A 14,250-nucleotide genomic window follows, 5' to 3' on the forward strand; every position below is an offset into this window, starting at 1 on the left:
CTTTCTGCTAAGCGAGCCTTTACACAGAGGGCTTCCCTTCTCATTCACATCAGTGGTATTTAGCTTTGCCTGTGTGTGCTGAGAACCTATGCGGAAGAGTTAATGCAGCAGGCCTGAAGCTGCAACAAGGAAGCAGTTCTGCAGGAAGTCACAGACATGAGGACCCCTACAGGTGGAATCTGAGATACTTCATGTCTTCACCAAAAATGACTTGGTCCAGACTCTCCAGCTTTACTTCCATGTCTTGAGAGGGTGTCCTGAGTTTACTAGCTACTGCTTTCCATGGAAGGATTTCCCAAAAACTTTTCTCTCTGTGTAATAATCCCACAGTGCCACAGGCTCATTTTTTTCTTTTTTCAGTGCCAGGAATAGAATCCAGGACCTTGCATATGCTGGGCAGGCACTTTACTACTGCATGACATACCCAGTCCTTGCGTGGCTTCTTTGTTTAAAAATTTGCTAGGTGTTGGTGGTGCACGCCTTTAATCCCAGCACTTGGGGGGCAGAGGCAGGTGGATCTCTGTGAGTTCGAGACCAGCCTGGTCTACATAGCTAAAGCTACACAGAGAAACCCTCTCAATAAAACAAAAAACAAAGAACAAGGTTATGTATATGGATGTTTTGCCTGCATGCATGTGTGTATCCATGATGCTCATTTCTAGTGTCTGCAAAGGCCACAAGTAGACATGGTATCCCTTGGAACTGAAGTCACAGTTTGTGAGCTGCAGTGCTGGCTAATTTTATGTCAACTTGACACAAGCTAGAGTTATCTGAGAGGAGGGAACCTCAATTGGGAAAATGCCTCCATAAGATCAGCTATAAAGCATTTTTTTAAAAATTGATTGATGGGGAGGGCCTGGTTCATTGTACATGGTGCCATCCCTGGGCTGGTGATCCTGGGTTTTATAAGAAAGCAGGCTGAGAAAGACGTGTGGAGCAAGTCAGTGAGCAGCATTCCTCCGAGGCCTCTGCATCAGTTTCCACCTCCTGGATCCTGCCCTGTTTGAGTTCCTGTACTCATTTCCTTCAGTCATGAGCAGCAATGCTGAAGTATAAGCTAATAAACCCTTTCCTCCCCAACTTGCTTTTGGTCACAGTGTTTCATCATAGTAATAGTAACTCTAACTAGGACAGCTGCCATGTCAGTGCTGGAAATTTAACCTCAGTCCTCTATAAAAGCAGCCAGTGCTCTTAACCACTAAGCCTCCGGCCTCCTTTTATGGGTTTTTGTTTGGTTTGTTCTTTGTTTGGTTTGGTTGGAGGGGTGTTTTTTATTGTGAGACAGGGTTTCTCTGTGCGGTCCTGGCTGTCCTGGAACTCCCTCTGTAGACCTCAAACCCAGAAGATCCACCTGCCTCTGCTTCCCAACTGCTGGGTTTAAAGGTGTGCACCCTCACAGCTGGCTCTTGTATGGCTTTTTAACATAAAGGTTTCTGCTCAAATGTTATCTCCTTGGAGGTATTCCTTGACTGATGAAGCTACAGTAGTCCTCGTGAATTACAAACTTCTTCAGGTTCTTCCTTCTAAGCTTACATCCCAACACCAGTTCCAAGAGGCAAAGAAGCATAAGGTCATCCTCAGCTACGGAGCCAGTCCAAGGCCAGCCTGGGTTACATGCCACCCTGTGTAAAAGAAGGGGAATGTCCTTGTAATTTCACATCTGTCCCATTATAATCCACACAGCAGATGCAGAGAACCCCCAACATACAAACATACAAAGTGCTGTGATACAAATACGGGCCCTTGCTGCATGGCAGTCAAGTACTCTACCAGCAAGCCCCTGAGTAATTTTCAAAATACAGATCCAAGGGAGTCATCCTTCTGCTCAAAACTCTTCAATAGTTCCCATTGCTCTCACAATGAAATCCAAGCCCCTTGCCATGGCAACAAGACTTTACATGACCTACATCTTTAAACCCTCCAACCCCCTCTCCCTCTTTTCCTTACAACACCCTACACATACTAATTCCTTTCTGTTCCCCCAGAACCCTCTAAGCCCCAGGCCTCTCTTTAAGTCCATGCACTATCAGACTGTTATATCCATGGGCTTCTTTTTTTTCCCCAGGTTGAACTGCTTTGTCCACTTCTGTGCATGAGGAGGATCAATCTCATGGTCTTGCAAGCATTCAAAGAACACATTCTTCCTCTGAACTACAAACCCAATCCTACCTCCATGCCTCCTGCATAACTCATTTTATCCTTCCAATTTCTCTTGACTCAAACATCATTCCCTCCATGAAGCCTTCCCTAACTGCTTTATTTAAAAATGCCCCTACCATTTCAGCACTGTGTATTTACTCCATAGCACTTATCCAGTGTTTTACTTTGTAAGTTGTCCCCTGTCCACTCACCTCAACCTGCAGGTACCAGCTTTATATTACCTGTTTCTACCAAGTACCTAGTGCATGGCCTCCTTGTACCTGAATCAATCAAATGACCAAGTTTGCCCCTTTATGAGTATTTTTGTTTTGTGATTATGAACAGTTTGGAGTTTCTGAATTTTATTGTTAAGTATTTCAAGCCATTAACCAAACACTGAAAATTATAACAAACATTGCCATCCATAACTAATATCCATTGGCATTCTGCTCTATTTGTGGTTTAAAAGAAAATAAAACAGACACTGGTACAATTGTAATTACTTAAGTACATCTTCAACTCAACCAAATTAATTTTTACCAATTAATACTCACACTATATTAAAAATGACTCACTGAGGACTCACAAAACAACAACAAAAATGGGCCAGAATGACGTCTCAGTGAGCAAAGAAGCTTATAGCCAAGCCTTACTGCGTAAGTTCGGGCCCCTGGACCCAAATGATGGAAGGAGAGAGCTGACTATGCAAGCTGTCCTCTGACCTCCACACATACACTGTGTCTCAAACTTACACACACACACACACACACACACACACACACACACACACACACACACACACGTGCAATTTTTCCTCTTAATTTGAGACAAGGTCTCACTATGTAGCCCTGGTTAACCTGGAACTTGCTATGTGGGCCAGGCTGATCTCAGACTCACAGGTATGCACCTGCCTCTGCCTCCCAAATTCTGGGATTAAAGGAGGGTGCCACCACAGCCATCCACTCCCTCCAAAAACGTGTAATGTCTCTCTCCCAAACATCCACAGCATCAGCTGATAATGTCAGACGCTCTCTGTATTTCCCAATCTCATGTGAAAAAATACCATCCCGTCATACTGCCCCTGATTATTTCAGGCTTCCTGGCCAATCTTTGACCTGCTTTTATTATCTGCTCTTTTTTTCTGCTAGAGAACACATCTGTTGTCTTACTCTGCTCTTTTAGGCAAGATACTAATCACTTGCTAGTGTATTTTCAGCAAGTATCTTCACCAAGCTTTTCCTTCAGGGTTTACGTTTTTGTTTCTTAAGATGTTCTTCTGTGTCTAATACTACAATTTCCCCGGTTCTCTTCAGCAGCTGCACTTTACACAGTCAGTTCATTAACCCACTTGAAAATGATTTTTGTGAATGACACAGATAGGAATTGTATCTTTCTCCCATTTGGATTAATAGTTCTTCTAATCCAATTTTCTGAATAGTCCACTCTTTGCCAAGTAACATGTAAACCCATCTTGGCCAAATGATAAGGTTTCATGTGTGGACTGGTCTGCTAATAGATAACATTCTGCTTTACTGCTCTGCGTGTCTGTCTAAGATTAGTATCACAGTCATATAACCCCACCTGCTTGGGTGGGACAAATCACTTTTTTCTTTTTTAATTTTTCAAGACAGGGTTTTTCTGTGTAACAGCCCTGGCTGTCGTGGAACTCTCTCTGTAGACCAGGCTAGCCTCCAACTCACAGAGACCCACCTGCTTCTGCCTCCAAGTGCTGGGATTAATGGTATGCAACACCATGGCCCAGTTTACAAATCACTTGTTTTGGTTGGGGGCGTGGGGTGTTTTCAAGACACTGTTTCTCTGTGGCTTTGGAGGCTGTCCTGGAACTAGCTCTTATAGACCAGCCTGGTCTCAAATTCACTTTGGCCAACAGAGAACGTTGTTTGGTTTGTTTTTTTGTTTGTTTGTTTTTGGTTTTGGTGGTGGTGTGACCAGGTTTTTGTGTTTATACAGAATTCTGTATTAGGCTTTGCCTCACTTTGTTAAGGTTTCAGAGTATTCTTCCCAGAAGTTGTTATTCTGTGAGATAGTAATGTCCAATAAGAGAATAGCCTGGTCTCGCTGTGAATTTAGTGACTGTCGAGAGCTGCCTCTGTTTGTTTTCTTGATTAATCTACCGAGGCTGTGTTGAAATGAGCTCTGACTCAGGGCTTGGCTCAAGATGAAGTAATTCATTTGCTCAGTATAAGCCATTTAAGGATACCCACTCTTGCTGGTCCTTAAGGTAGGTTCTGGACTCTTAGACAGCTAATACCTCTTTGCCTCTTATAGCATGTCATACAGCCTTGACCACCACCGCCCAGTTTAGAACCCACTCCTTTTGTGTATGGGAATTGTGAACAGAAACACAACTTCACAGTGACATTGTGCTTGACATGAGTGATGGACGATAAGGAGGTAGTAGAGGAATGGTGACTTCAGAATAGTGCTTCCACCTGCCCATTAATCTGCTTCCACAGGGCAGATTAATGGGCAGGTCTGTCTCAGCCACCATAGTTGCTAAAGCATGTGTTCATTTAGCAAGGTTTCAGTTGAAAGACACCATTTTTGTCATTGTCTGATAGAGAAGTCATTGAAAGTGTGAAATTGGGCCCCTTTTCTTCCGTTTACTAGCCTCATCCTCTTAATTTGATAAATGTGAATAATATCTAATTCGAAGGGAGGGCCCTTTTGATGTTTGAATTGGGTTTAAAAGCAATTTGTAGCAGGGGGTGGGGGTAGTGGTACACGCCTTTAATCCCAGCACTCGGGAGGCAGAGGCAGGCGGATCTCTGTGAGTTCGAGACCAGTCTGGTCTACAGAGTGAGTTCCAGGACAGCCTCCAAAGCCACACAGAGAAACTCTGTCTCGAAAAACAAAAGTAGTGAGTTCTCATCAGTCACTAACTCTGCAACTCCAAAGACTAATGTGACAACTGGACTGTGTACTATGTCCTAGGAGGGAAGGGGGCAGAACTGATCACTACACACTAGTACATAGTTTTCAACCCTTTGAAATTCACTCATCTGCTGTCTGAATTGCCATAAGAGGCAAAGAGGTATTAGCTGTCCAAGAGTCCAGAACCTACCTTAAGGACCAGCAAGAGTGGGTATCCTTAAATGGTTTATACTGAGCAAATGAATTACTTCATCTTGAGCCAAACCCTGAGTTAGAGCTCATTTCAACACAGCCTCGGTAGATTAATCAAGAAAACAAACAGAGACAGCTCTTGACAGTCACTAAATTCACAGCGAGACCAGGCTATTCTCTTATTGGACATTACTATCTCACAGAATAACAACTTCTGGGAAGAATACTCTGAAACCTTAACAAAGTGAGGCAAAGCCTAATGCAGAATTCTGTATAAACACAAAAACCTGGTCACACCACCACCAAAAAATAAAAATAAAAAATAAAAAACAAATATCATCCTCTGTTGGCCAAAGTGAATATTTCTCAAAAGTTTACTTCTTGTGTTGGTCTCTCCTCATTGTTGTGTGTGTGTGTTTGTTTGTTTTTCAGATCTGCCTGTTTACCCACAACATGTAGGCTACAGTGAGCTCCCTCTTCCATTTGCATTCCCACATACCAATGCTGAAATCCTATAATCCGTTTTTAACACCCTCTTAACAGACACTATCACCCCCAGATCTGAAGAGTGTAGTTACAATGAACTTGGCTTTAGCTACAGGTAGGCTCTCAGGAAAGTTTTCCCAGTTACAAGTAGAGAGCAAACCATCTCATTTCTGGAAGTCATCTCCAACCCAATGAAAGAGAGGCAAAGACCTTTAATGCCAGAGGCCTGTTTCAACACCAACCCCCAACATGACCACAGACAAATCGCATATTCATGAACAGACCTTTCTGGTTTTTTTTTTTTTTTTTGTAATATGCTTCCTTGTAGATGGAATGCACTGGGAAAGTTGCCTGTGCCCTGGGAAAATGGAGCTTGTCTGACTCATCTCCATAAATCTATAATATCTTACACACAGTATTGACATGCTGTTTTAAAAAATAATTAATTAGTGCCTCAGAATAGCAGATGCAGAGCCCCAGAAAGATAAAACTTCCATGTAAGATGAGAGACTTAGTCTTCCCAAAATTTCTTCAAAAGGACTTTGCTCTCCAAAAGAAATTTTTACCTTTCCCTCCACATTCAGAGATTTCACTATTAACACATTTCAACATATCTCTGGGCATAGTGGTGCACGCCTTTAATCCCGGCACTCAGGAGGCAGCGGCTGGTGAATCTCTGAGTTCAAGACCAGTCTGGTCTACATAAGTTTCTGGTCAGCCAGAGCTACATAGCATTATGTCACCAAAATATAAAAAGTTAATTTTTTAAGCCGGGCATTGATGGCGCACGCCTTAATCCCAGTACTCGGGAGGCAGAAGGATCTCTGTGAGTTCGAGGCCAGCCTGGTCTCCAGAGTGAGTGCCAGGATAGGCTCCAAAGCCTATCCTGGTCTCGAAAAACCAAAATAATAATAATAATAATAATAATAATAATAATAATAATAATTTTTTTCAATTTTAGCAAAGATTCCCGTGGCAGAGTAAGAGAAAAATAGCACAGAAAATTATTCATCCCATTATAGAAAACTATAGCTCAGGTTGGCTAAACACATTAAATGGCATGCCACGTAATGTTACTGATTACTCAGACATTCTGGCCAGTATTATCTTCATCGTTCACAAAGGAAAACAATTTACATTCCAGAAGCAAAGATTAGACTCAACTGGGACACCCAGTACCTAGACTCCGAAAGAAAATATGCCGGACCGATTGATGAATCCACACAAATGTCTCTAATTCTGAGAGAAGAGGCAGTCGGTGGAACGAAGGACGTTAGAATACCCTGGATGTCAAGGAGATGAGGGAGTAAGGATGACTGTAGAAAGAACATTCCAGACCCAAACCACTAGCTCCATGAAGACCAGAATACTGGATGATCTGGTTAGAGGCAGGGAAGTTCCCAGGGATTTGATTTGCTCACATTAATAGGCAAATGAGATGAGAATTATGCTTAATGTAACAAGATCATTTCTTTATGCAACTCGGCAGAGCTGAGCTTCACAGCCTTAGAGAGAGGATGGAAATCATTTCCTGGGGGTGGGGGTAGACTTCCATCACTGAACGGTTGGGGGGTTGCCTCCCCCCACCCCAGCTCAGCGGCGGGCCTTGAGAACGTCAGTGGGCCGCCCTGGATGGACCTCAGAGGCCAGTGCTGACGTCCAGTCACGGCCCAGCAGGCCACTGTCACGCCGCACCTCAGACCCGCAGAGCTCATCCCATGTCTCAGAGGTCCTCGGACAACCCACGAGCCGGCGGCCATGCCTCCAGGACCCGGCTGCGGCTCCCCAGGACACCTGCCAGGAACAAAGGGGGAGCCGGGGGCCACGCGCAGAACCCACGCCGGCACCTGCAGCCCTGAGGGTGGCCGGGCACCCCACTCGCGGCTCCCACTGGCGCGCTGCAGGAGCGCATACAACCGAGACCGCCGGCGGCGGGTACCGGGGCCGCGATCCCGCGCGCAGCCCGCAGCCTGGCCTTTACCTGCACGTCACTCAGCTCCACGCGCAGATACAGCTCACGGTGTCGCTGAGCCCAGTAGACGTGCGGCGTCAGCACCTGAGTCTCCATGGCCCACGCAGTCGGAGGAGCGGGGAGGCTCGGCTTTGCTGCGCCTCGGTACTTCGGCCTGTGAGCCGCTGGAGCTGGCCGAACGCAGGCCGCAAACCTCCACGCTCCGCAGCCCGCAGCCTGGCTGTCTCGAGATGCCCCACGCTCGCGGCCCGCGCTTGCGCAGTGAAGGGGAGGCGGTGCGAGCCGGGGGTGCGGGCGCGGGGCGGGACGGAGGCGGGAGCGCAAGGGGCCGGCGCCACGTGATTCGCGGCCGGCGCTGCGGCCTTGGGATCTGAGGCTTCCTGGCTCTGCGCTTACCGCCTAAGGCGCTTCGGAGAGGGTTCTTGCACAAGAGCGTGAAAGTGAGAGGCTCTAATCTACAAATGAAAGGGCGGATCGGCGTAGGAAGAGGCTTGTGTTCAGGGAACCCTTCCAAGTTATTACAGGTGTACTCGGCGGTTCTTGAGAGAGCGCACTCCCTCTCTGAGCCTCAAAGCCACACACAGACAGTACTGACCCCCTAGCTAGGTCTTAGTCAAACAAACACCTGTCAGCAATGCTTGATGGCTTGCTCTCTGTGCTCTCCAGTACGAGGGCCACTAGTCAATGCTGTTAAACGCTCAGAACGTGCCTAGCGAAGCTAAGGATTGATTTTTTTTTTATTTACTAGTTAATATAAATAACTAACAAATGGCTATTCTGTTTGCTGGGCAGTGAACAGGAAACCTGGGACCAGGCTTGGTGTCTCACACCTCTAATCACAGCACTTTTGAGTCAGAAGCAGGCGGATCTTTGTACCTAGAGCTACATAGTTAATCTATGGGGGGTGGGGGGAGGCAAAAGAAAAAAGCCTGAACTAAAAACACCAATGGATGTCTTGAATGTCTCATGTTCGAGCGCACATGTGTAGGTTAGAGGGCAACCCAAGGTGGTAATTTCTCAGGAAAGTCCAAGTTGTCTTTGTTTCCAGGGAGGGTCTCTTATAACCCAGACTTTCTTCCAAACTCTGTAAAGGAGGATTGCTGTAAACTGATCTTCCTGCTTCCAGGGTGGGATTACATGATGCACATTTTTTTGAGACAGTGTCTCTTATTGGTCCAGAGCTTGCCACGTAGGCTAGACTGGCTCATCAGCTCATACCAAGAATCTACCTGTCTCAGCATCCACCTTGACAGGCTCTTTTAGGTGCTGAGGAGTAAGTTCAGGTCCTAGTGCTTGTGTGGCAAGCATTTTACCTGTTCAACTGTCATCTCCCCAACTCTCCATCTGTTGTCACAGAAATGCTGCTTTCCCAGCTGAGCTGTGTTCCCAGGAACCATTTAGCTCAGTGAGTGCATAACACAAAACATACAGAAGTTAATATGCAAATGTGCTGAACTCACCAAGGTAGGAGGTCAGAACAGAACCATGATCAGATATGTGATGTGACACCCTTGAGAGCCCAAGTGTGAGAGGTGAGGAGGAATTGCCAGAATCAGCAATGGGATAGTGGGAGCACGGGGAAGGCACAGGTGCAAAAGTGGAGCGATCTGGGGAATGAAGGAGAGAGGTAGAAAAGTGCAAAGATTAAATTAGGAAACTCTTTGTTTGCTTCATAGACGTACTTTGGTTGCATCCCACAGACACACAGGAGCCAAGAAAGTTTATTAAACTAGAGGGTCATAATAAAATACATGCCCAGAAAGGCAATCTCTCTGTGCCAAGGAATTGGTAATTGGCAAACCAGTTGGCAGTTGATTCAATCTGCCAGGTAGAAGATAAGGGCAACAGTAACCCTGTGAGCCTTGAACTTTAAGGTATTGCAGCTGGTCGGCAGTGGTGCATGCCTTTAATCCCAGCACTCGTGTGTGTGTGTGTGTGTGTGTGTGTGTGTGTGTGTGTGTGTAGCCCAGCCTGGCTGTTATGGAACTCCATCTGTAGACCAGGCTGGTCTCCAACTCACAGAGATCCACTTCTCAAGTGCATGGGAATTACTAGGTCACAAGGTAACTGGTTAGTTTTAACAAACACTGATGAGCAGTTTTACAGAGTTCCAATAACTGGCAATGTTTGGAAATCCCACTGCTACATTTTTTTGGTATATTCAATAAGTTTGGCAATTTTGACAGATGTAAATGAAATACAAAAATCCTTATAGTCTAGCATATTTGAAAACTGAGACTTATTTGCTGACCTCTTCCTATAAGGTAAAAGTTATTAAACATGAAATGCATTTTGTTTTGGCTACTTCGTAAGCTAGGATGGATGGAAGGCACAGAGTCATCCTGGGCTGGCCACCACATACTAAAACATAACCTCTGGGCCAGAATTTCTTTGTCCATTAGATAAGACTTGGATTTATTGCTCTTCAATTTTTCTCCCCCTCCTCCTCTCTGTCTTCTTACCATCATCATCTTCCTCCCTCGTATATCTCCATCTACATCTCAGCAGTGCTGAGGCTCAATTCCAAGGACCCATGAGACAGGCACTCTGCTGCAACCCCAGCTCCCTGAAGTACAGTCATCTGTTTCTGTTTTTTTGTTGTTGTTGTTTGTTTTGTTTTGTTTTTTGAGACAGGGTTTCTCTGTGGCTTTGGAGGCTGTCCTGGAACTAGCTCTTGTAGCTAGCTCTTGTAGACCAGGGTGGTCTCGAACTCACAGAGATGCCCGGCCTGGACCCATCTCTTCAGGGAATTCAATAGAGACAGACAGACAGACAGACAGACAGACAGACAGACAGACAGACAGACACAGAGCTTAGTAGAGAGGACTGTAACTTCTGTAGAGGCTTTGCCTAGCATACATAAAGCCCTGAATTTGATCCCTAGCACCACATAAATCAAGAATAGTGGTGAACACTTGTAATGTTGGCAGTTGGGATGTTCAGAAGTTCAAAGTCATCCTTGGTTACATACTGAGTTCAAGGCCATCCTGAGCAAACAAAAAAAAAAAAAAAAAAGGAAAAGGAAAAGGAAATAGAGGAGAAATATCATCCAGAGCAGCTATAAAGTTCAAGGAGGTAGGATAGTGTGAGGGGGAATATGAATGCAGTGCCAAGCTGAGGAAGGGAGGGGATAAAGGTTTTGTGATAACAAGACTATCTGAGTGTCCTCCAGAAATAGTCTTCCCATCGCTGTTTGGCCCAGGGCCATGTCTCCCTTCTCAGATATCAGTCATTACCACTGCAGGAAGCTTTTATTTTGTACTTGGTGCTGATGAAGGCTATGCCAGGGCCTAAACCTAGTTTCCTGATGTTGGCAAGAGATCCTGACTGGCCTTGATGCTCACCTTTTTACATACTCTTCTGATGCTTAAAGGACTTTAAGAAAGGGAGTTGGTGGAGCCGGGCGTTGGTGGCACATGCCTTTAATCCCACCACTTGGGAGGCAGAGGCAGGCGGATCTCTGTGAATTCGAGGCTAGCCTGGTCTCCAGAGCGAGTGCCAGGATAGGCTCCAAAGCTACACAGAGAAACCCTGTCTCAAAATAAAAAAAGAAAGAAAAGAAAAAAAGAAAGAAAAGAAAAAAAGAAAGGGAGTTGGTGAAGATAGCACTAGGGAGGTGAAGGCAGGAGGATTAAGAGTTCAAGGCCACATTTGGAATTTGAGACTAGCCTGGGATGCATGAGACCATGTCTGAAGAAAAAAGAAGGGTCTGAGGGAGCTGCTGAATTAGGCCATTGGGGCCTCACCTATGCAGGAACCATCTAACCAGTTATCCATAACCAAAAGCAGGTCTGTCCATCTAAACCACAAAGGGAGAGACTCTGACTGGATTAACCCAGGTATCTAGTGGGGAACAATCAGGTCATATACCTACAACCTCCCAACAGTGCCAAAAAGGTGAGTACTGCAACCAGTCTTCACCAAAAAGATCAACTTATCAATTATAGTTAAAAGGAAATCACAGAGCTGTCCCCACCTGAGCTAAGGGCCTCCATCCACACCAGCCTTGCATGTGGGATGTGAGCTTTACCTCATATTCTCTCCTCCTCACCTGATAATTCTGGTTCTCTTAGCTGCATATATGACTGCCAGAGACAGTTAGCAAATATTCGTGCATAAAGAGTACAGCAATAGTAGGAGTAAAATACAGAGTATAATGGTTGTATCTGTTTGCATATCTTAAAACATTAAGTATATACATGAAAGTAATCCGTTTGGGGGGAGAAGGAAACCGAATGCCTGGTGGACTAGGGACAGGAGAAAACATTTCACCATATACCTACATACACATACCTGTATGAACATGTATACACACAAACACACACACACACACACACACACACACACACACACCAGCTATAAGGTATAAAAAGATGTATGGTAGCTGGGTGGTGGTGACACATGCCTTTAATCCTAGCACTTGGGAGTTGAGCTATAGAAAAACTAAGAAAATGAAATACACATGGCTTGAAAATGTTTCTCTGCTCACATGTAAAATGTAAATACAAAACAAGGGGCAGATTAGCAAAATCATTTAATGTCTTTTCCTTATGTCTGGAAGTTGTGTTTAGACTGTAGTCAAATTGGGAGACTAATGCTTGTCGCTGGAAAGATTACATGCAGGCCTAATGGCATGACTCTCGGTTCCTAAGGTTTTTTTATTTTTTAATTGCATTGTCCTTGGTCAAGTTCTACATCTAGGAAGAGATCAGTATAGTATGTGTGTGTTCATGTGACTGTGTATGCAACATGTGTTTAGTGTGCATGCACATGTATATGTATGCATATGAAAGCCAGAGATAGACATTGGGCCTCTTCCTCAATTGCTCTCCACCAAATTAATTAATTAACAGTTAATTAATTTTGAGACAGAATCTCCCAGTGAACCTGAAACTTGCTGACTCAGTCAACCTGTCTGGAAAGGAAGCCAAGGGATTCTCCTACCTCTGTCTCCTCAGTGCTGGGACTACATGAAGCTTGTCTCTTTTTATGTAGGTACTTGGGATCAAACTCAGGTCACCAGGCTTGCATGGCAACCACTTTACCAGCTAACTTAAATCTACAGCTCCTGAGATCATTGCACCTCGTTTGTTAATTTGGGGACTTCTACCTGAAAAGTGCCAATAAGTGACTTTGTGACTTTAAGCAGATCACTTTCCTTCTCTAGGCAATAAAGAAGTCAATATCAGGGCTAGAGACATGGTTTGATGGTAGTATGCTTGGCAGGCAAGTGTGAAACCTCTCATTCAATCCCCAGAACCAAAGTAAAACAAAACAGAAAACAAGAAGGAAATAGAATAATTTCTTAAATCATTTCCAATTCCTTGATTCTGTGAGTTTGGGTTTTAGACACTAATAATATAAATAGATGATAAGCAGACAGTTCAATAGGTAGATGATAGTAGATAGGTGGGCAGATAACAGATGAATGATAGAAGACAAGTAGGTATATACATATATATAATAGATAGAATGTGTACACACACACGAGTTCAAGATCCAGAAGGACCTTCCGAGGAGGATGATTCAGGCTCCAGGAATGGCTTTGTGATTTCCACCTTCTCAGAGGAAAGGCTTTTACTGTATCACTCATATCACTTTCATTAATAAATCAGAAGACACATGGAATGCCTATTGTGCACAAGCATTTCTAATTCTCTCAGTGTATCATTTCACTCGGTGATGTCCATCTGAGCTGTGTTACTGTTCTCATTTCACAGTTGAGGCAGAGAAAACCGAGAAAGGGTTGACTTCTCTGTTAGAGAGACAAGAGCATGAATGTGAAGCCAGGTCTGTCTCACTACAGGAGTCTGGCTCCTTAATACTGGTCACTGGTAGAGGCCCAGGATGAAAGGTTGTCAGAGTCTAGACTATAGACCTAATACATCAAACAGGCCCTGGCTCCAGATGTAGCCCAGATCCCACAGAAAGAACTCTCAATTCTGACGGCTCACACTTTCCCTCTAGGTGGTGGTTTGCTTCAGTCTGCACAGGGGTGGGCCTGTACCAGTTCTGTTGTACTATCTTTAAAGACTTTTCAGAAGATTTACTTATTCGTATTTTGTAAGTATAAGTTTATCTGCATGTATGTATATGCACTCTGTGAGTCCCTCGTGCCCATGGAGGCCAGAAGAGGGCATCAGAGGCCCTGGAACTAGAGTCACTGGAGCCACTGTAACCCAACCCAGGTCCTCTGCAAAAGCATTAAATGTTCATAACTGCTGAGCCAGCTCTTCAGCCCTCCTTCCCTGCTGCGCTCTCATTCACGCTTAATGTTCTAGGTAACTTGTCTTTTCCTGTTCAGTGACAAGATTTCCAGGGCAGCATAAAGCCAGCTAAGCTTTGTCAACACACATAACAAGACTTGGCAAGGCCTGATTTGTTTGGCCAGCAGACAATGAGATACTTTTAGACTTGGCCTCTCACTCACATGTTCAGATGAAGGGTGCACAAAGGTGTCAGGCATCTTCTCAGGCTGTGGTTTGTTTGGGGTTTTTTGTTTTGTATTTGTTTTTTGCTTGTTTGTTTTTTGAGACAGGGTTTCTCTGTGTAGCCCCAGCTGTCCT

The 14,250-nt window shown here is 44.8% G+C and overlaps 1 protein-coding gene across 2 annotated transcripts in view; it reads right to left on the minus strand.

Annotated features, from left to right (window-relative positions):
* The window catches only part of Hacd3 (3-hydroxyacyl-CoA dehydratase 3), a 32,753-nt gene extending 24,830 nt beyond the window's left edge, over positions 1-7,923 (minus strand). The window contains exons 1-2 of one of the 2 annotated variants that reach the window (XM_027411355.2): positions 7,694-7,827; positions 1,534-1,622 (exon numbers count right to left, since the gene is read on the minus strand). In XM_027411355.2, the coding sequence (XP_027267156.1) occupies positions 1,534-1,575 (42 nt within the window). In that variant the 5' untranslated portion in view covers positions 1,576-1,622; positions 7,694-7,827. Of the gene's footprint in view, positions 1-1,533; positions 1,623-7,693 lie in introns of both variants that reach the window. The other variant, XM_027411354.2, reaches the window with a different exon arrangement.
* Positions 7,924-14,250: the final 6,327 nt, after the last annotated feature.

Source organism: Cricetulus griseus, chromosome 4, assembly GCF_003668045.3.
Source record: "Cricetulus griseus strain 17A/GY chromosome 4, alternate assembly CriGri-PICRH-1.0, whole genome shotgun sequence".
Lineage (NCBI taxonomy): Eukaryota > Metazoa > Chordata > Mammalia > Rodentia > Cricetidae > Cricetulus > Cricetulus griseus.